The sequence below is a fragment of the Nansenia antarctica genome (genome assembly GCF_963989245.1).
Source record: "Nansenia antarctica genome assembly, contig: SCAFFOLD_180, whole genome shotgun sequence".
Classification (NCBI taxonomy): Eukaryota; Metazoa; Chordata; class Actinopteri; order Argentiniformes; family Microstomatidae; genus Nansenia; species Nansenia antarctica.
In genome coordinates, this window is record NW_027662825.1 from 45,179 (window position 1) to 67,225 (window position 22,047).

The 22,047-nt window shown below is 49.6% G+C and overlaps 3 protein-coding genes across 6 annotated transcripts; all 3 read left to right on the forward strand.

The window, feature by feature from the left end:
- Positions 1-2,987: 2,987 nt before the first annotated feature.
- LOC308175432 (uncharacterized protein) lies at positions 2,988-4,964 on the forward strand. 4 transcript variants are annotated; one of them, XR_013937956.1, is made up of 9 exons: positions 2,988-3,107; positions 3,189-3,249; positions 3,330-3,380; positions 3,692-3,736; positions 3,820-3,884; positions 4,006-4,123; positions 4,331-4,399; positions 4,493-4,572; positions 4,834-4,964. XR_013937956.1 is itself a non-coding variant. In XM_080551102.1 (9 exons), exons 1-8 carry the CDS (start codon positions 3,061-3,063, stop codon positions 4,552-4,554), a joined length of 510 nt encoding a protein of 169 aa, XP_080407228.1. In that variant the 5' UTR covers positions 2,988-3,060; the 3' UTR covers positions 4,555-4,572; positions 4,834-4,964. The 4 variants fall into 4 exon arrangements, 3 of the variants coding, with proteins under 3 accessions (XP_080407228.1, XP_080407229.1, XP_080407227.1); XM_080551102.1 differs by having other exon boundaries at positions 4,501-4,572; XM_080551103.1 differs by having other exon boundaries at positions 4,493-4,891.
- Positions 4,965-19,506: 14,542 nt separating this feature from the next.
- On the forward strand, positions 19,507-19,818 carry LOC308175445 (histone H4; the record flags this gene model as incomplete). The annotated part of the gene is made up of 1 exon (XM_080551113.1): positions 19,507-19,818. One exon carries the CDS (start codon positions 19,507-19,509, stop codon positions 19,816-19,818), a length of 312 nt encoding a protein of 103 aa, XP_080407239.1.
- Positions 19,819-20,468: 650 nt separating this feature from the next.
- On the forward strand, positions 20,469-20,846 carry LOC308175435 (histone H2B-like; the record flags this gene model as incomplete). Its single annotated transcript, XM_080551105.1, has 1 exon — positions 20,469-20,846. Exon 1 carries the CDS (start codon positions 20,472-20,474, stop codon positions 20,844-20,846), a length of 375 nt encoding a protein of 124 aa, XP_080407231.1. The 5' UTR covers positions 20,469-20,471.
- Positions 20,847-22,047: the final 1,201 nt, after the last annotated feature.

Genomic DNA, 22,047 nt, shown 5'->3' on the forward strand with positions numbered 1-22,047 from the left:
TCCAGTTTAATGTAGAGTTGTGTGTCGTCAGCATAGCAATGGTAGGGAATACCATGCTTGCTGATGACACGGCCGAGGGGTAACATGTACAGGGTGAAGAGGGTGGGTCCGAGTACGGATCCTTGGGGGACACCACAGGTGACAGGCTGGGTCCGGGACTTTGCACCTCCCAAGGAGATGCACTCGGTGCGTTCGGAAAGATAGGATGTGAACCAGTCCAGAACAGTGTAGCAGAGTCCGATAGTGGAGTGAAGGCGGTCTAGGAGGATGGTGTGGTGGACGGTGTCAAAGGCGGCTGTGAGGTCCAGGAGGATGAGGAGAGAAGGAGAGCCGGCATCGGCTGCCATGAGAATGTCGTTTGTCACCCTGACCAGTGCTGTTTCAGTGCTATGGGCGGAGCGGAAACCAGACTGGAATTTTTCTGCAATGTTATTGCTGCTGAGGTGATGTTGGAGTTGGGTGGCGACTATTTTCTCCAGGACCTTGGAGAGGAACGGGAGGTTAGAAATGGGTCTGTAGTTTGCGAGGGTATCCGGGTCTAGGGTCGGTTTCTTAAGAAGGGGAGTAATGATGGCTGTTTTCAGAGCTGATGGGACATGGCCAGACAGTAGGGAGTGATTGATGGTTTTGGTGATCAAGGGGCTTATGGCTTGGATGTTCAGTTTGACGAGTGCTGTGGGAAGGGGGTCCAGGGTGCAGGTGGAAGGTTTCATGCGACTGATGATTTTCTCGACTTCTTGCTGTGTAGTGGGGGAAAAGCAGTGGAGAGGCTGGGGCGGCCCAGGCTGTGGGCTGGCAGTCGGGGCAGATGGAGTAGGTGTGGCAGAGAGGGAGGAGCGAATAGTGTCAACTTTTGTTCTGAAGAACGAAAGGAAGTTGTTACATTGTTCAGTTGTGGTTGTTTTGTTTGTGGGAATTCGTGGTTTCAGGAAGTGATTTATTGTTGAGAAAAGCTGCTTTGAGTTGCCGGGACTGTTGTTGATGATGTTTGAGTAGAAGTTTGCCTGCGCCTCCCTGAGGGACTTAGAGTAGGCCTTTTGATGATCCCTGAAGTCAGGGTTTCTGGGTTTATGCGTTTCAGATTTCTGAAGTGTATTTGGCATTTTGGTTTGGTATGGGAGGGAGGGAATGGTAGAACCATGGAAATGACCTTGTGGTCGGACACTCCCATTTCATAGGCAACTAGGTTGCTGACCGGGGTGGTGGTGTCAGTGATGACCAAGTCCAGTGTGTGGCCCTTCCTGTGAGTAGGGACATGGACATGTTGTGAGAGGTTGAGGCAGTCGAGGAGTTGCAGGAATTCACGAGCAAAGGGGCAGGAGGGATTGTCAACGTGGATATTTGCGTCACCAAGAACTACGATATTGGAAGATGAAGTGCAGAGTGATGTGAGAAGGTCATGTATTTCTGAGATGAAGACTGAATTTGGTTTAAGTTTAGGTGGCCGGTAGATGAGTAATAATGTCATGGAAAAAGGTGGTTTACATTTAACAGCAAGGCATTCAAATGAAGATGGTGAGGGGAGGGGGAGGGGTGTTATTTCCAGCTCATTTTAATGAAAAATGGCTAAGCCGCCACCCACCCGACCAGTACTGCGGGCTTTCTGAGTATAGCTATAGCCAGGTGGACAGGCTATATTCAGGCTAGAATAAACCTCAGGCTGGTGCCAGGTTTCACTAAGACACATCAGGTCTAAGCCCTTGTCCAGAATATGTTCATTTATGAGTGGTGCTTTAAGAGTAAGTGATTGGTGTTAAAAAGCTCTATTTTGACTGTTGGTGAGGTGGTGAGTCTCTGTAGTGGAATGAGAACACGAAACTCCACTCCACGTTTTTCATGCTGCTGCTTGGGTTGTAGTGCTCTCGCGGTGATTCCGTTGCTACAAACTCCAGACGCGACAGTGTTCTGATGACGTGGAACAGATGCGACGGAGCGCTCAGCTGAGCGGATGGATCTATAGTATCCATCTGCGGAGTAGGGTCCATCTGCGCGCAATAGTATCCATCTGCCCAATAGTATCCATCTGCGCGCAACAAATCCAACACCCGGAAATGTGTTATGCAAATATGCAGGCGCGGTATGATGACGTATGGTACATCACATTTCCGGGTGATGGATTTGATGCGCGCAAAACTACGGAAAAAAACTAATATGTAGAGTACAGTCCTATCAATTGTTCGAAAAGGAGTAGGAAGAAGCCTGTCCTACCCCTGTTTATACTTAACAATTATGCTTACATTATATAATCCAATTAATTAATACATATATTTCAGTATCATCCGTTCTAATACTTTTTCATTAAAAATAATTTAAACCTTTTTTTAAATAGAGCAATAGAGCAATATTTCGCAACCAGATATATATATATATATATATATATATATATATATATATATATACAGAGCATAACTTTATATGCAACATATGACATCCACAGTAGTAGATTATAAAGACATACAATGTAGTTGAGCATTTCTCAGCTTTAACCTTCATATGCCATTTGCTTGTGAGTTTGTGTCTATTGTATTACCCCCAAAGTGTCCTTTTTGCTTATTGTCCAGAATGCGTTATTCCCTGTAGGTAATGAGGCCACACCAGAAAGAAATTTTCTTTCTAGATTCGCAGTATTTCAAAACTCCAAGGGGATTCACCTCTGAAGCCTACAGAACACTATTAAGGTTGCCCCAAATATTTTTTGCTCTGGCAGTCACGTTCCCCTGACCTGCCTGGCGGTCACGTTCCCCTGACCTGCCTATGATGTGTGTCCTGGCGGTCACGTTCCCCTGACCTGCCTATGATGTTTGTCCTGGCGGTCCCCTGACCTGCCTATGATGTGTGTCCTGGCGGTCCCCTGACCTGTCTAATGTTACTGCCATTTCTAAAGACTTGTGTTCAATCAGGAGGCATTGTGGCAATGCATGCATTATGTACTGATTGTTTGTCCAACATTCAGAAAGGATTGGCTTCCCGAAAGCTGGAGTGGACTTAAATAGACACATTTCCAACACAAGGAAAGAGAAACACAGAGAAATCCTCCTCATTGAACTTTTGCAAATAAGCATGATCGACCGACTTGCATGGTGTGAAGTGGTTCTGAAGCAGCAGTGGTACGAATGTTGTTCCTTTTTTCTCTCCTGTAGGAGGTGTGTACTTCTTTGTTTGACTTAGTTTTATTCTTGGTTGCCCAGGGGTGTTGCTGAGAAAATTGTTGCGGGATCCTGGACAGAGAAGACTGGTCTGGATTTGGAGGTATTGTTTGAATGTTACTATCATATTATAGCTATAGTCATAATTACCTACTATTCTCTAACTAACTTTTCTTCGTACAGGGGCTTCCGAGGCAGACCAGTGGCAATGACTGTGGTGTCTTCATGATAATGGTGAGTTATGGTAATGCCACCAAGTGATATGGCACACTTGATTGTTCCTTAAAACCATCAAAAAAATGTGTAAATGTATGTAACAATGACTGACCACCACTTAGTCCTGACCAACATTCTGTTTGTGCATTTGCAAATAAAAAGGTGTGCAATAAAAGGTATTAAGGAACATTCATGTGTGCAGACCTCTCATATCACTTTCCTATGGAGTTATCAGCCATGCACATTTCATTGGATGTGTGTGACTACCTTCTCACTGAGTTATAAGCTGTCACATGGTAATCTTGTCTTTGTGTCTTTTCTCATTACAGTATGCCTGGTATTTCGCCATGGAGGCTACCTTTGACTTCAGCATTGTAAGTATTAAGAAAACAAGAACCCATTATATCAATATGCTATAAGACTTTGAATGCAAATTGAGTAACTGCTCTTTCTTTAGGATGACATGTCTCTCCTGAGAAGGTGGTGGTGTATTGTCCTGGTGGAAAACATTGGGCTGGAAGGGTATGCTGCAGTGCTACAAAAATAATAATTGTATTTGTACATTTATTATCAAGAGGACTTTGGGGTAACACCTGGCCCTACAATTCAACCTTCCTGTGAAGATAATGTGTGTTAATTTCAGATATGGAAGGAAGTTTGCTCACTTTAGTGAGGAAGGCAGAGCGACCCTTCACGACAGTGTCCCACCTGTATTCAGGACCTATTCAAGTGTTAAAAGGAGTCATGCAAGCAACACCATGGTCAGTGCATCTCTCACTAAGTATCTATGACCGTGTGCCTGTTTCTGAATGGGCTACTGCTCCTAAAACACATACTCCATGCAACTTTATGGCACATGCAATATGTTTAGTGGTACTGTGTCATTCTGAATCCAGCCTGGATCTCTTTTTGAAGTAGTTAACCCTTTCATGTAAAACATACTGGCAATAATGGTGGACTCTGTACAGATGCCACTGGACACTGACGAGGACCACACGTACTTCAAGAGGCCTTACAGCTTTCCTCCTAAAGAATTGGTTAGTGTGAATGAAGTTTATTGCATACAAACATACTATCCACCATTCACAGCTGTACACATAGTCATGCTTATGTGTGTATCCTGTTACCAGGGACAAAGATGTCAGAAGCCTGGAAAGTGAAACCACACTTTATATCAGGACACTTGAGGTAGAATGATCAAGGAAAGAAAGTGAGTGACTCATTCAGTACTTAACTGCACCTTTTCATTGTAACATGGTTAAGCACTGTATTATTATTTTAGGAAAGGGCTCAACAAGTTCAACACCAACGAAGAGTGACCAATGACTTGTTAGTGCATTGCATTTGCAATGCATTTTGGAAACATGAGGAGAGTGCTAATACAAATTCCATGACAGTTTGCAACCACTGATGAATGTGAGTTTCTTAAATTAATTATTAATCACTTCTTTATAACATTTTGTCTCAACAGTGAGAAGCAGCTGTCTCACCATTATATGGTCGAAAATGTGAGAAGAAAAGGAAGCTGAAAGACCATAGAGACAATGTTGAAAGAGCACTTGTGCTAAAGTGCAATCAGCAATGATGTCTTGATTGAAGCGCATTGAGTCGTATCTTGTGAGATGCGCTATACAAATAAAGCTTGAATTGATTTGATCCCTTGTACACTTTTTTTGGGCATTTGTGTTGCAACACACCTGTACATTCTGCACTCTACCCTGTTAGGCCCTTATTTTACTCTAGACAGAAGGGTTGTAACACTTGTTATTAATTCCATTTGGTATACCTCATAAACTTTCTTGCATTTCTGGTGTTTGCATTTTACATATTCTAAATATATGCTATCTACATGTCGCACTGGATGGGGTTATTGCTGTTGACTCATCAGAAAGTAAAGACTAATTCACAGAGTGTATGAAGATTCCAGTAAGGGTTTTGTGAAGGAGCCCTAGTGCTGTTGACATCAGAAATAGAATGTTTTATTTAGCTCATCAGTGTGCACTCAGCACCATGGACACCTCCAGCCCAGCACCTTGCACCACGGTTCCTGCCCTGCTCCATGGATTACAACGATGATCGCCTGACCCTTGCCTGACTCCACCAAGTCCTTTGCCTGACCCCTCAAACCTGTTTGACCTAATAAAGTCCCTCACCTGGGGTCATTGACATTCTTTTATTTATATACAGTTAGGTCTGGAAGTATTTGGACAGTGACACAATTTCCATAATTTTGTCTCTGTATGCCACCACAAAGGATTTGAAATGAAACAATCCAGATGTAATTGAAGTGCATTTTACAGCCTAAGGATGGCCTGTTTCAGTTGCATTGAGAGCTCTGTTGACTGCATGTTGTGCGTATACAGCAACAGCCTCCAAATGCAAATGCCACACTTGGAATCAACTCAGACCTTTTACCTGCTTAATTGATAAAGAAATAATGAAGGAATAAATAGCCCACACTGGCCCATGAAACAGCTTTTGAGTCAATTGTCTAATTACTTTTGGTTATTATACATAAGAGCTATAATTCATAAACCCTTCCTTCAATTTGGATGTGAATACCCTTAACCTAAAGCTGAGAGTCTGCACTTTAAGCCCAGTAAATTCTGTTGGAAATCTCATATAAGATACGTTAGATCCAAAGTATCAAGGAGTATTGCAGTATTGTGCAGGACAAAACATATTCTGGAACAGAGGATGTTGTATACTCTATATTGTTGTCTTGTCTTACCCTATTTGAGTTACTGTGTGGAGATATGGGGAAATGAATATAAAAGCACTTTAAACCCATTGATTACACTACAGAAAAAAGCTATGAGGATTTTGATTGATTGATTGAAAACTTTATTAGAAGATTTGCAGAAGTAGGTACATGAAAGTACATATTACATACAAGGTCAACTAACAGGATAAAAACCCAAGAAAGCCACTGGCTTATTTCAATTGGGGTCCTTGATTCTCAATTCATCGTTACATGTAAGACCGACAAAACAAACTAGTACTATCTACAAGATAATACAGACAAATAACTATTACTATCTACAAGATAAAAATACATCCATCATGGGAAGAACAATACAACAAAACATCAGGTATGTACAGCGGGTAGGGCAGGTGGGGACATACACCACAGGTGGGGGCGGGGGACAAAACACAAAGTATGTACAGTGGGTAGTTCGGGTCTTTTAATCTGATTTTTGATTTAGAGGGTCCAGTTACGGATTGCAGCCTCCTGTAAATGTTTTTTGAGAGTGGTTTTGAAGGTGGGCAGTGTTTTGCACTCCTTTAAGATTATAGGAAGGGCGTTCCACATTTTTACTGCAGTACAGATTGTACATGAGGTCGGATATCGTGATCACACTAATAACTTGTTCCTAATGTCAAAAATATGAAGAAAATATGAAGGAAAGCAGAAATATTGCTCTATTGCTCTATTTAAAAAAAGGTTTAAATTATTTTTAATGAAAAAGTATTAGAACGGATGATACTGAAATATATGTATTAATTAATTGGATTATATAATGTAAGCATAATTGTTAAGTATAAACAGGGGTAGGACAGGCTTCTTCCTACTCCTTTTCGAACAATTGATAGGACTGTACTCTACATATTAGTTTTTTTCCGTAGTTTTCACCGTAGTAAGGCCGTAGTAAGGCGATTCATGGTTTACTCCTAGTGTATCCATCTGCGCTGCGCGCATCAAATCCATCACCCGGAAATGTGATGTACCATACGGCATCATACCGCGCCTGCATATTTGCATAACACATTTCCGGGTGTTGGATTTGTTGCGCGCAGATGGACCCTACTCGAAAAATGGGAAAAAAGACCTGAAGAAGAAGAGGAAGATTGAGAATACGAAAAAGGACACAAATAAACTCCTCAAAAAAAGTTCGGAAACGTTATTTTTGTCAATTATTCCTCCTCTTTAATAATACCAATTGGTATTGTATTTAATATCGTTGGAAAGCCTGATTAGTCACCATTGCAACGAGGTGCCCTGACAGTGTAAAATGAATAAAGTGTAAAAATGGCCAATATGTGTTGTTTTTTCCTTATTACTGTGGGAGAGGGCAACCATCCAATCCACCAAGCAACTCAAAACGATACCAACAGAAGAATATTGCAGGCGATTTTGGGGCCGCTACCCACACGTTTAGCTGTGTTGCTCATTCCACGCATGCATGATCCTTACAAGTTGTACTAATGTAACTAACTATTGTAATGGTGACTAATCAGGCTTTCCAACGATATAAGATACAATACCAATTGGTATTAAACCCTTGTGTGGTGTTCACTTTTTGGACCCTTTCGTACTCTTCGGGTCAAGTTGACCCGGGACATCAATGGGGTTTTGAAAGCACTTTTCCTGACACGGTGCTCCTAGTCCCAATGGTGACCCGTACAAGGGAGTATGCTCAGGGTGCAAGATAGCCCCAAAATAGCCCATAATATTAAAGAGCGCCTCCTGTGGGCACAAACAGGTACTGTACCCATTAATGCACAATAGGTACTGTGTTCACATTCAAAAGTGTATATTTTGTTCTGGTGGACCTAGGGGGCTGCCCTTTGGAGGGGCTGGAGCAGAGGGTGCCTAATTATAACCCTCAAAGTGTCAGACCCCTGGGAATAGGTGGGGCCGAACGGCAGCATGATGAGTAGAGGCGTTTTTACGCACATGATGCTCCTAACTTCCACTAAACAAAATCCACTATAATAAAGACTTGGTTGTCCTAAATCATACTTATCTAGGAAAAATGTAAATGAAACAATGTTTTTATTGATGTTTATTATTTTGAACTTATATTCTCAATTGATTTTCAAAGCATTATAATCAAAGCTGTAAAAAATACAGGTGATGAACAAGAATAATGCTACAAATGCTGAAACACAAAACATGTGGAATGTACACTGTTTTAGTCACTGAAATAACACTGGTTACAATTGTGTGTGCATGGGCATGTCTGTCTACACAACACATGAAGTACAGCATTTGACAGTATGTGTACCACAAATGTACTTTTTGCAGTTGCTGCATGTGGTCCCTGTCTTTGTGTCCTTTGAGGGTCCACACACCTCGCAGCGCGTCCTGGGCATATGATGTCTCCTTTGGATATGCGGTGTCACCAGTGCCATACCTAGCTCCTCAAGGAAAATACGTCGTCTTTGGAGCTTCCTTTGGTTCCAGTCTGGGTTGACTGCCATCCAGATTGAAAATGCATTGTAGGCTGAAACATCCAGGATGTTGAAGAAGATCACGAGAGGCCACCGTAGAGTTCTTCTTTGGCAGCTGTAGCAGGCCAGCAGCTTGTCCAGGTTGTCTATTCCACCTTTGGTGGCGTTGTAGTCAAGTATGACCTCTGGCTTACGGTCCTCCTGGCCACTGATTCTTACATCCCTATGTAGAGTGCTCATGAGCATCACATTCTTGCCCTTTTTTGGTATGTAAGACACCAGGGTAGTGTTGGCTGTAAACACAAAGTTGAAGGAATGGACTGGCCTGTTCTTCACATTTAGAAACTGGGGTGGGAGCTCCGTCTTGTTTTTTCGGACTGTTCCAACCATTGTCACCTTTCGTTTGAGAAGTTCCTGTCCTGCAGTAGGAACATTATTGTGATGGAAACTGTAACCATTACTACAACAACAAAATCAAATCATGATACAGGTGATGGTACTCCTGCTGGGCATTGCTGCCTGACGCACCTCCAACAGTGCCTTTAGAACAGGTGTGCTGTGACACCTCACTGAACACCTATGTGGGCCTAACTGGGTCATCAGCTGGGGACCACCAGTCATTGACGTTTCGCTCCTTTAACCCCAGTACATCTCCTGGTGGCGGAGCGATGGCAGGGATCTCTCCCTGCCACCCCCTGCTGATGCCCTAGGTCTTGGGCTCTGGTGGCAGTAAAACATCCACTGCATTCACTACAGACACACAAACACATTCACAGAGAGAGAAAACATTCGCATTATGTCATATTACACACACATGTACTGTACACAAAGTGATGATTAGGACCGTGGTCTGAAGTTAAAGGGACCAGAGCAAAGTGATGATTAGGACCTTGGTCTGAAGTTAAAGGGACTAGAGCAAAGTGATGATTAGGACCTTGGTCTGAAGTTAAAGGGACTAGAGCAAAGTGATGATTAGGACCTTGGTCTGAAGTTAAAGGGACTTGAGCAGACGTGGTCCAACTAAGGCCCATGAACCGGATCCGGCCCGCCACAAGAACACAGATCTCAAGCAAAGGAAGACAAATCGGGACCAACTCGAGCAGTCATAACTGAGCCTGATCTTTGCCATGAAAAAGGCATACGTATGGCCACCAGAACCGGTCCACTTATAATAATAATAATAACTTTTATTTGTATAGCGCTTTTCCTGCAAACGTTGCAGCTCAAAATGCTCCAATCATTATATAATCATCATTTAATCATTTAGTCATTTAAAGGCAATATAAAAAATATGGGGTTTTAGTCTTGACTTGAAAATATTTGCTGAGGTTGCATCCCTAATGTAAACTGGCAGTGCATTCCACAATTTGGGAGTATAAAATGAGAATGCAGCCTCACCAAATCTCTTCTTTTGTACATGTGGTACACAGAGAAAACCAGCGTCAGAAGACCTGAGAGCTCTATTGGGCTGATATACTAGCAACAGATCTTTCAGATATTCTGGTGCTGTGCCAGTGAGAGCTTTATAAACAAGCAGAAGGATCTTGAAATGTATTCTGAACTTAACAGGAAGCCAGGGTAGAGTTTCTAAATGCTGCTACACACACACACACACACACACACACACACACACACACTCTCTCTCTCTCTCCCTATCTCTCTTTTACCTTTGCTATGTCTTTTTCTCTCTCTTTCCTTCTCACTCCCTCTCTCCTTTACTTTCCTTTCTCTGATTTCCCTCTCTCCCTCAGTTGTTAGAAGCAGGAAGGACTCCTGACCTCAGTGCCTCATAAACCATAACCATAAACAAGACAAGTACAACACCACTATGGGGTTGAAAGTCCCCTCTGTGCTGTGTTCCAGGTAAAGGTGTGTGTGTGTGTATGTGTGTGTGTGTGTGTGTGTGTGTGTGCGTGCGCGTGCGCCTCACAAACATAGTTTCATCTCCCAGGAAATCCCCCCTCCCCTCTCTGCAGCAAAGGTGTCAGGTAATCAAGAGGTATAATTGTTTTAGGTTTTTATTTTCAAATGATCAATGTCGTTGAAATGATCCCACCTTGGGCTGTGCCACCTCCTCGGTGTGCAGCGGCGGCTGGGATCATACAGAAATTCAAGTTTTTTCTGTCGACTGCACCACAACAGACGGTCCAGCCGCTGTCGTCGCGTTATGCAGAATGACTAGAAGGGACAGGTATTCTGTCGGGCTGGCTAGACAGGACATTGAGGAGGGGATATGCACTACAGTTCATTCAGCCTCCTCCGCCCTTCAGGGGCGTGAGAGAGACTGTTTTTTGTCCTGCCCGATTGTAACAGGTTCGGGCACAGAGGGAGACAGACAATAGGCTGGGTAGTTTTTACAAGCGGGTTTTTATTACGGGAACAGCCGTTCTGGAGTTTCAGTCAGGTTGAGCCTTGCTCAAGCGAGAACGTCTCTGCCCGCTTCTCAGCCCGACCCTTTCGGTCGCGGCTCCCCGGCAGCGCTCGTCCGTCCCTCGCTCCCTGACACTCCGCTGCTTCCCCGTTCTGGTATCCCCGCTTCTGGTACCCTCGTTCTGGTATACTGCTTTGGTTTGTTACTCCGTCCTCGGGCTCCTCAGTCCGACTACCACCTCTGGGGAACAAAGCCACACGTTAAGAGCGCGCGTTGATGAGGATCCGATTGGCATCAGCCGATGCCAATCGGACCCTCATCCCTTCACCAACTGTCCTATAGCTCCCCCTGCCGGTCGGAACGCGTCATGTTCCCCACACACCCCCACCACCAGATCAAGGCCGGGCGCGCCCGGCCGCCAGCCTACTCCCCCCCCCCCCCATCACGGGAGAGGAAGTCGGCCACGACCATTTGCGTCCCCGGCCTGTGCACCACCGCAAAATTGAAGGGCTGTAGCGCGAGGTACCAGCGTGTGATCCTCGCGTTAGAGTCCTTCATCCGGTGGAGCCACTGGAGGGGAGCATGGTCGGAGTAGAGGGTGAACGCGCGCCCCAGCAGGTAGTACCGGAGGGCGCCGACCGCCCACCGGATGGCCAGGCACTCCTTCTCCACCGTGCTGTACCTGCCCTCTCGCTCCGATAACTTGCGGCTCAGGTACAGCACCGGACGGTCGGCTCCTTCCACCTGCTGGGTCAGCACCGCTCCCAGCCCCCTATCCGATGCGTCCGTCTGCAGGGAAAAAGGGATGTTAAAATCCGGAGCATGCAGGACAGTTTTACCACAGAGAGCCGCTTTAATACCTTCAAACGCCACCTGGCACGGCTCCGACCACTGGACCGGGTCTGGGGCACCCTTCCGGGTGAGGTCGGTCAGGGGGCTGGCCAGCTCCGCGAACCCCGGCACGAATTGCCGGTAATAGCCCGCCAGTCCCAGGAACCGCCTCACTTCCTTCCGGGTCCTGGGCTGCGGGGCGGCGGCGACCGCAGCGGTCTTATCTACCTGCGGGCGCACCTCCCCACCGCCCAGGATGTACCCCAGAAAGCGGATCTCCCCCCGCCCGATCACGCACTTCGCTGGGTTGGCCGTGAGCCCCGCTCGCCCCAGCGACTGCAGCACGGCCGCTACCCGCTGCATATGCTGCGGCCATGTATCGCTGTAGATCACGATGTCGTCGAGGTAGGCCGCTGCGTATGCAGAGTGCGGCCGAAGGATACGATCCATGAGCCGCTGGAACGTAGCCGGGGCCCCGAACAACCCGAACGGCAGCGCGGTGAACTGGTATAGACCGCGCGGGGTGGAGAACGCCGTTTTCTCGCGGGACCCTGGCGACAGCGGAATCTGCCAGTATCCCTTCGTACAGTCCAGGGTCGTATAGAATTTCGCCGCGCCAAGCCGGTCCAAGAGCTCGTCGACCCGGGGCATTGGATAGGCATCGAATTTCGACACCGCGTTCACCCGTCGGTAGTCCACACAGAACCGCACAGCCCCATCTCGCTTGGTCACCAGCACGATAGGGCTGCACCAATCACTGTGGGACTCTTCTACCACGCCCAGTTCCAGCATCGCTTCTAACTCCCGGCTCACCACGTCGCGTTTGTGAGCCGGCAGCCTATACGGCCGTGTCCGCACCGTAACGCCCGGTGGCGTCTCTATGTGGTGTTCTATCAGCGTGGTGCGCCCGGGTAGGGGGGAAAACACATCCGCGAACCTCCGTTGCAACTCGGCCACGTCCGCTCGCTGGGCCGCCGAAAGATGGTCTCCCAAGTGGGCCGGGGTACCAATTTTAGACTTTGGGACCTCCGGTCCGAACTCATCCCTCTCGGGAAGTAGCGTAGCCAGCGCAACCGGGATCGCCTCGGTCCATTTTTTAAGAAGGTTCACGTGATATATCTGCGTGCTATCCCCCCGATCTGAACGCACCACCTCATAGTCCACCTCCCCCACCCGCCGTGTGACCGTGAACGGCCCTTGCCACTTGGCGAGTAATTTCAAGCTGGAAGTGGGCAGTAGTACAAGGACCCTGTCTCCCGGTGCGAAGATGCGCAGCTTAGACCCCCTGTCGTACAGGCGCTTCTGTCGTTCCTGGGCCTGGTGCAAATGCTCCCGTGATATAACCCCTAACGTGTGGAGTTTTGCCCGCAGGTCCAGGACGTATTGAATCTCGTTTTTACTGTCGCTGGACCCCTCCTCCCAGCTTTCTTTAATGAGGTCCAGGACGCCGCGAGGCTTGCGCCCATATAGGAGCTCGAATGGGGAAAACCCCGTGGAAGCCTGGGGGACTTCCCGCACCGCGAACAACAGGGGGGCTAGCCATTGGTGCCAATTTTGACTATCCTCGTGAACGAACTTACGGATCATTGATTTAAGCGTCCGGTTGAACCGCTCGCACAGACCATCGCTGGCCGGGTGGTACACGCTCGTCCGGACCGCTTTAATATTCAATAATCCGTACAGCTCTTTGAGGGTGCGTGACATAAAATTGGTACCTTGGTCAGTGAGGATCTCTTTCGGGATCCCCACCCGGGAGATGACCTGAAACAACGCCTGCGCCACACTCTTCGCGGAGATGGAGCGCAGGGGAATTGCCTCGGGGTATCGGGTTGCGTAATCTATCAACACTAACACAAACCGATAGCCTTGTGCACATCGCTCTAATGGGCCGATAATGTCCATTCCAATACGGTCAAACGGGGCCTCAACCAGGGGGAGAGGGTATAACGGCGCCCGCGGGACGGCCGGGGGGTTGGCTAGCTGGCATTCGCGGCAGGCGGCGCACCACCGGCGCACCTCCGCCCGTATCCCCGGCCAGTAGAATCGGTCCATTATGCGACTAAGTGTTTTATCATATCCTAGGTGGCCCGCCATGGGGTTATAATGTGCCGCCTGGAATATCGCTTCCCGGCGGCCCCGGGGAACCAGCAACTGGGTGACGTCCTCTTCCCTGCGAGTGTCACGACTCACTCTATATAGTCTGTCCCTAACCAACGTAAAGTATGGGGGAGCGAGCGCCGCGTCTGGCCGTACCCGTGCACCATCAATTACCATCACCTGGTCGTAGGCTGAGCGTAGGGTAGCGTCACGAGACTGTTCGAGGGGAAAATCTCCCACCGGAGGAAACACCGGCAGCGGCACCTCGGGTGGCGGTGCCTCTGCCCCTGCCTCCTCCTGCCCCTCGTCAGCGTCGGCCGCCCCCGCATCAGCGCAGAGCACGGCGCCCGCCCCACGCGTCCCTGCCCGTCGTGCGTGCACCCCTGTCGTCCCCGCTACTGCCCGTGGGAATCCCGCCCAGTCTAGACCCAAGATTAAGGGGTGCATGAGGCTCGGACTAACCGCCGCCTTGACTCTATATTCTCTCCCATTATGTTTGATCTCGATGGGGACCACCGGGTATACGTGAACATCCCCATGCACACACAGTATTGACACCCTCGATGCCCCTACCAATGCCTCTGGTCGCACCAGGCGCTGGTGGATCATAGACTGTAGGCAGCCCGAATCCAGCAGCGCCTCGTGCGTACCCCGCTGCATCCTTACCCGGATACGGTACACCTCGCTCGGATCCGGGGGAGGGGTGACCTCGTCGGCGGTGCGGACAGCCCGGCCGACCTCCATAGCCGGGCAGTCCCGGCGGCGGTGGCCAGGCTGGCCGCACCGCCAGCACCCCTCCTCTGCCGCCTGTGGGGCTCTCTGTGGGGTGAAGGCCACGGCCGCGCCCCCCTGCGTTGCCTCCGACCACCCTCCCCGGGGAGCGGCCATCGGCCTCTCACGCCGTGGAGCCGCCACGGGTCCGGTCCGAATGGCCAACCCCCCGTGGCGGCGGGGAGCTGGGACCGGGACCGCGGCGGTTCCCGCCGCCCCCCCGTCTGGAGAGGGCAGGTGGTTCTCGGCCAGCCCGATGGCGGTGGTGATGTTGGTGGGCCGGTGGTAGGCTACCCAGGCCGCGGTCCGCGCCGGTAGGCCCGTCACGAACCTCTCCAGGGCGACCTGCTCCACCAGCTCCGCCGTCGTTCTCTCCTCGGGCTGCAACCACCGCCGCGCCATGTCCATCACCTGCTGGGCGTACAGGAACGGCCTCCCGCCGGGCTCCAGGGTCAGGGCACGGAGCCGGCGCCGGTGTTCTTCCGGGCTCAGCCCGAGCCGGTCCCGGATGGCCCGGACCACTGTCGGGTAGTCGGCCTGGCTGGCCGCCGGGAGACCCGCCAGCGCGAGCTGCGCCTCCCCGATCAGCAGGGGCCGGAGCTGGTGGGCCCACTCGTCTTCTGGCCACCGCTGTCTCCGGGCCACCTGCTCGAATGTCTCTATATATGCCTCTGGGTCGTCCCCCTCCGTCATCCGCAGCATCCGGACTCGGGTCCCCCCTGGCACGCCGTAGTCCCCGTACCCCTCCCGGTCGCGGATGATGGACCGGAGGTCCGCCCGGTCCTCGGCCTGGACGCGGGCCATGTCCATCAGGGCGTCGTGGCTGGCCCGTGCCATTGTTGCTCCTGCAGCTGTGCCAGGTGGGCGAGCACATGTCCCAGGGGCGACTCCATGCCCCCGCCTGTCTGTTCTCTGGTGTTTTCGGGTCCGCCTCTCCTCTGTGCCTCACGTCGGGCGCCACTGTAACACGTTCGGGCACAGAGGGAGACAGACAATAGGCTGGGTAGTTTTTACAAGCGGGTTTTTATTACGGGAACAGCCGTTCTGGAGTTTCAGTCAGGTTGAGCCTTGCTCAAGCGAGAACGTCTCTGCCCGCTTCTCAGCCCGACCCTTTCGGTCGCGGCTCCCCGGCAGCGCTCGTCCGTCCCTCGCTCCCTGACACTCCGCTGCTTCCCCGTTCTGGTATCCCCGCTTCTGGTACCCTCGTTCTGGTATACTGCTTTGGTTTGTTACTCCGTCCTCGGGCTCCTCAGTCCGACTACCACCTCTGGGGAACAAAGCCACACGTTAAGAGCGCGCGTTGATGAGGATCCGATTGGCATCAGCCGATGCCAATCGGACCCTCATCCCTTCACCAACTGTCCTATAGCTCCCCCTGCCGGTCGGAACGCGTCATGTTCCCCACACCGATAAAGACACGTGCGCTCCAGGAGGAGATTACGAATCTCCTAACAAAGGGCGCAGTGACATTGGTTCCGAGGGACCAGTGGGACATGAGATGGTATTCCCCGTATTTCCTTGTCCCAAAGAATTCGGGAGTCATGAGACCCATACTAGATTTCAGGGTCCTCAACGAGAGAGTGGCGAAACGCCCCTTTCGTAGATACCTGTGGGTCGCGTATTTCGTGTGCCAATCACAGAGTGGCACAGGAAATTCCTACGTTTTGCTTTCCAAGGGAAGGTTACGAGTACACGCGCCTGCCCTTCGGGTGCACGCTTGCTCCTCGTTTTTTCTCCAAATGCGTGCAGACAGCACTCGAACCACTGAGGCGAAACGAGATACGCATATTAGCATATCTCGACGACCTACTGGTCTTGGCCCAATGCCCAAATCGAGCCATTCGGGACGCAACCTCACTGGTGCAGCACCTCACTCAGCTGGGGTTAGCTGTAAACTGGACAGAGAGTGCTCGGTGGCCGGCTCAACAGTTTTCCTATCTAGGCATTCAGTTGGATACTGCCGAGATGAGGGCCAGTTTATCGGCACCATAGAGAGCGACACTGACGTCAGCTCTCCGGGTGTGTCGAGTGACAAATACAATCACCGCTCTGTCAAGGATGTCCTTACTAGGACTGATGTCTGCAGCCCATGTAGTGGTCCCCTTAGGCCTGTTACACATGCGCAGACTGCAGAGGCGGTTCGCACGACTGCGACGGGTTCCAGTGAGACGCCGTCGCAAGTTGATTGTAATACAGAGATCGGTCAAAACCGACCTGAGCTACTGGAGAGACCCGCGCGTCATCGCGCGCGGAGTCGCCTGAGTTCGCTGAAAGCTCTCCACATTCCAGGTCTGCTCAACGAAGGAGCAGATCTGTTATCACAGGGAGGCCCGAGGGACGACGACTGGAGGTTAGCACCCTCCATTGTGTCGCTGATTTGGGCACGGTTCGGGCAAGCAGAAGTGGTTCTGTTTGCGTCACGGACGAATGCGCAGTGTCGCCTTTGGTTCTCCCTGCGCGAACAGGACAACCCGCCATTGGGAGTCGATACATTCGCACACCACCCATGGCCGAGGGTCTTGTTATACGCGTTCCCACCCCTGACATCTATCCTCCCACTGTTGGCACGAGTGAGGTCAGAGAGGCTAGAGTTAATTCTTGTAGCCCCGGACCGTCCCGGAGCCCCGTGGTTTCCGGAACTGATGGAGATGTTGGTAGAGGGCCCATGGCCCATACCTCATCGACAAGATGCACTCTCTCAAGCCGGAGGCTTGGTGAAGGGGCCGCCTATGAGGGGGGGCCCCTCATGGCCTGGTTACTGAGAGGGATTGTTAGAACGCAGGGGTCTGACAGACGCGGTCATTCAGACCATTCAGAGTGCGCGCGCGCAATCCACTGCAAAGGGATATGCGGCGCGCTGGCGAGTTTTACACAGTAGTGTGAGGGACAGGACGTTGACCCTGTCTGTTGTCGGGTCGAAACGTTCTTGTGCTTCTGACAGTCGCTGTTGACAAGGGATTGGCGGCGGGAACTATTAAAGTTTACGCGGCTGCCATCTCAGCTTGTCATGAGGGTTTTGCGACAACGACACTGGTTTTTCAGTCATTCGCTGGTTAAGCGTTTTTGACTGGAGTGTGTAGGCTTAGACGCCCTCATAGGACTCTAATGCCAAAATGGGACCTGTCGATTGTGCTAGAGGCGCTGTGCGTGCCCCCATTCGAACCCATTGTCACTGTGTCGTTGCGTTTTATTGTCTCTCAAGACGAGTCTACTCCTCGCCTTGACTACGGCTGAGCGAGTGAGTGATTTGTGCGCTCTCTCGTCACGGGCAGATTGTTTGATCATATCTGATGACGAAACAAAAGCTGTATTACGCCCTAACCCGGCTTTTATCCCTACGGTTAATCGTGGGTTTAGGGTTCAGAGCTGTGCTCTGAGCGCCTTTTTTCCTCCTCCTCACGACGGAGAGAGGGAGAGGCGTTTTACATTGTATTGTCCGGTGCGCGCGTTGGCACAATATGTGAAGCGCGAGGCAGGACTGAGATCTTCTCCCCGGCTTCTGATCTGCTATGGCGGACAGAAAGCCGGGACACCACTCTCGAAGCAGAGGCTGTCCCTTTGGATTTGCGCATACGAATCGAAGAGGCAGCCCGTGCCGACTGGCATTCGGGCTCATTCCACCAGGGGCATGGCCGCATCAGTGGCCATTCTCAGGGGAGTGGGAGTGGAGGAGATATGTGTGGCGGCGTCTTGGTCGTCGCCATCACTTTTTATACGGTGTTACTTGAAGATATTTCTTCCTCATCCTTTTCTCATTCTGTCCTCAGTTTTGCTGATGACTGATGTAGTGGGGAAGGCACTTGGATTACCCTGGTCATGGGATTCTATTCAAGTGCTGTCAGGATGAATACGGATGTGCCTGGGGAAGGGACCCTCCTCCAGGACATGTTCCGTTAGATCAACAACCCTACGTGCTCACGTAAGGGTTAGGTCAGTGATATTCTTCCTCAATCCTTTCTCATTCTGTCCTCAGTTTGCTGATGACTGAGGTTGTGGGAAGGGCACTTGGATTACCCTGGTCATGGGGATTCTATTCAAGTGCTGTCAGGATGAATACGGATGTGCCTGGGGAGGGGACCCTCCTCCAGGACATGTCTGTTAGATCAACAACCCAACGTAAGGGTTGGGTAAGTGATATTTCTTCCTCATCCTTTTCTCATTCTGTCCTCAGTTTGCTGAGGACTGATGTAGTGGGGATGGCACTTGGATTACCCTGGTTGGGGATGCTATTCAAGTGCTGTCAGGATGATTACGGATGTGCCTGGGGAGGGGACCCTCCTCCAGGACATGTTCCGTTAGATCTACAACCCTGCGTGCTCACGTAAGGGCTAGATCAGTGGAGCAGACTCTGTGTGGGTTGGGCCAACTTTTTAAGGTTGTCTTGAACCAACATCAGTGGTCAGCTCCGGGTGCCGCTGAGATTGTTTTCGGATTAATAGTCTCAGTGGGGGTACATTTGGCCTCGCTCGCTCCGCCTAAACCAATAGGAGCAGAGCTCCCCTATGGGGCGGAGCTCCACGATATAGAACGATAGTTATGGAGATAGACTCCAGTTCTATGAGTGGAGCGGAGCCCCATAGGGCTGCTGGCCCACTTCGACTCGTTCAAACCCGGCTGTTTTGTATGTTTGGGAGAATGATGGAGCGAAGTACGCCCCTTTATATAGCACCCCAGGCGGGCGCAGGCATTGAAAAATTCAGTCATTGGCTACTTTAGGTAGCGGGTAAACCAATAGGAGCAGAGCTCCCCTATGGGGCTCCGCTCCACTCATAGAACTGGAGTCTATCTCCATAACTATCGTTCCTGTACAGCCTGGTCTCAATCACGTCCTCGTAGCTGAGATAAATTCAACCCACAACTTCACTGAAGTCATAGTAACATAACCCTACTGAACTCAACATGTCTGGAAGAGGAAAAGGAGGAAAGGGACTCGGAAAAGGAGGCGCCAAGCGTCATCGCAAGGTTCTCCGTGATAACATCCAGGGAATCACGAAGCCCGCTATTCGCCGCCTGGCTCGCCGTGGGGGCGTCAAGCGTATCTCTGGTCTGATCTACGAAGAGACCCGTGGTGTGCTGAAGGTGTTCCTTGAGAACGTTATCCGTGATGCCGTCACCTACACCGAGCACGCCAAGAGGAAGACCGTCACCGCCATGGATGTTGTATACGCTCTGAAACGCCAGGGACGTACTCTGTACGGCTTCGGCGGCTAAACTATTCGGAAACTCAACCACCCCCTACAAAAAACAACGGCTCTTTTAAGAGCCACCCATCTCCACACAAGAGAGTTGATTCCATTATTATAACACATTTTGTCAGGCCTGTACATTCAACGGGTTTAGCTGTCATGAATAAAAACATACGTTGCCAAATCAATGTCAACGCAAGTAAATGCGTAGTCTTGGCATTCCACATGTGCACCCTAGAAAGAAAATGGTTATTATGCATTATTACGCACACAACACAGTGCAGCCCCTTTTTCTATTGCGCATCTAGTGATAATAATAATAATGCATGCCCTTGTCGTACCATCCCAAAAGGACAATTCCTGGTAGTAATCGCTAGGCTGGTTGGGAGTTTGGGGGACTTGGTGTTCTATGTATATCATTCTCAATCTTCCTCTTGACGTTTTCATGTTCATATCGCCATCGGAAACAAGGCAACCCGACAGCCGAGTGAAAAAGTAAGGAAGGGGTGGGGGGAGGAGCCCGCGCGTGCGCAGATAATGTATTTACCCGCGAGGCAGACTAGAGCTTTGGAAGTGGATGTCAGCAGCCGCCTAATTTGCATAGCCCCACCTTTATATTAAGGGTGTGCGTTTGCCGCCTCTTCATTCGTTTCTGAGAAGTAACGAGCCACTATCAACATGCCAGAACCTGCGAAGCCAGCGCCCAAGAAGGGCTCTAAGAAAGCCGTCACCAAGACAGCCACCAAAACTGGCAAGAAGCGCAGAAAGTCCAGGAAGGAGAGCTACGCAATCTACGTGTACAAGGTCCTGAAGCAGGTCCACCCCGACACCGGCATCTCCTCCAAGGCCATGGGAATCATGAATTCCTTCGTCAACGACATCTTCGAGCGCATCGCCGGCGAGTCCTCTCGCCTAGCCCACTACAACAAGCGTTCTACCATCACCTCCAGGGAGATCCAGACCGCTGTTCGTCTGCTGCTCCCCGGTGAGCTGGCCAAGCACGCCGTGTCCGAGGGCACCAAGGCCGTAACCAAATACACCAGCTCCAAGTAAACAGATTTTCGTCTGTACTGCTTACCCCAAAAGGCTCTTTTAAGAGCCACCCACCCTATCAAAAAAAGAAAGCAATTCCATAGTGAGATGACCTCGCGTGCTACAAATCAGTCGAATGTATATGCTGTACTGATTGTGTGTATTGTAACAAGTAAGTAAAATTATACAGTATTTATACAGCACCTTTCCCAGACCAAGGGTCTCAAAGTGCTTTACATAACAAGGAAGAAAACACAAATAAAACATAGTAATACAGGAGTGAAAGCCACAGCAGGTTAAAACAGGCAGAAAGTATACATAACATAACAAGCATGTATAATGCATATGTATCAATTACTCGATGTTACAATTTTCAAAGACTCCAGTCCTTGAACGCGCAGGAGGTTTTGCGCGCCTTTTTTGTTCCTCACTTGTTTGTTGTTCACTAGTTGTCTAAAACGGTTTCCTCTATTAATATAATGGACAGGAGTGACTACACTGCATACATACGCATGGCCAATTTCTCGGGACAGGTGGATTTAAAATAAATAATAAAATATAATAATAGTTTAAACGGCGTTCACATGTGGATCTACCATCACCTCCAGGGAGAATCAGACCGCCTGCTACTGCTCCACAGTAGATGAATGTGTGTATCTTAAACGGCGAAGACAAATGTAGTCTTCTTGTACTTGAATAGCATTAAGGTTGATGCAGGCTCACTAGTCAGCTACCTGGACAGAACCTCAAGAACCAATGATGTGAACGAGTTCGGTCATGCATGTCTTTGAATTGTAATAATACCACTAGGTAGCGGGTTTTGTTTATGTAGTAGGGCTTTATATACAAAAATGAGTTATGAATAGATCTACAGGATTTAACGGTCCAGCCAGCCATTTATACAGAATGCAATGATGAGGATAACAACTATCATCTATGATAAAGCGATAATCAAACACCGCCATGAACGAACTGCCCAGGTAGCGGGACACACCCAAGATGCAAACATGAATCAAATAAAAACAATTTGTGATATGGTAGAACATAGATTGTTATCTTTCCAACATTAAGTATCATTCTCATTCTCAGCCCACCAAATGCTCTCTGCAGGACAGTTAATGCAGACTGTAGCTCAGAAAGAGCCTGGTCAGTCGTGGGGGCAATAGCATACTGTACAACAGTGTCATAAGCATATATATTATTGTATTATTGGTGAATATTA

Bases quoted from the DNA above. Each gene is read 5' to 3' on its own strand.
- LOC308175432 (XM_080551102.1), top strand. From the start codon at position 3,061: ATGATCGACCGACTTGCATGGTGTGAAGTGGTTCTGAAGCAGCAGTG. The intron at 3,108-3,188 runs GTACGAATGTTG...TTGGTTGCCCAG, and splicing joins GTGGTTCTGAAGCAGCAGTG to GGGTGTTGCTGAGAAAATTG. The intron at 4,400-4,500 runs GTTAGTGTGAAT...CCAGGGACAAAG, and splicing joins GCTTTCCTCCTAAAGAATTG to ATGTCAGAAGCCTGGAAAGT.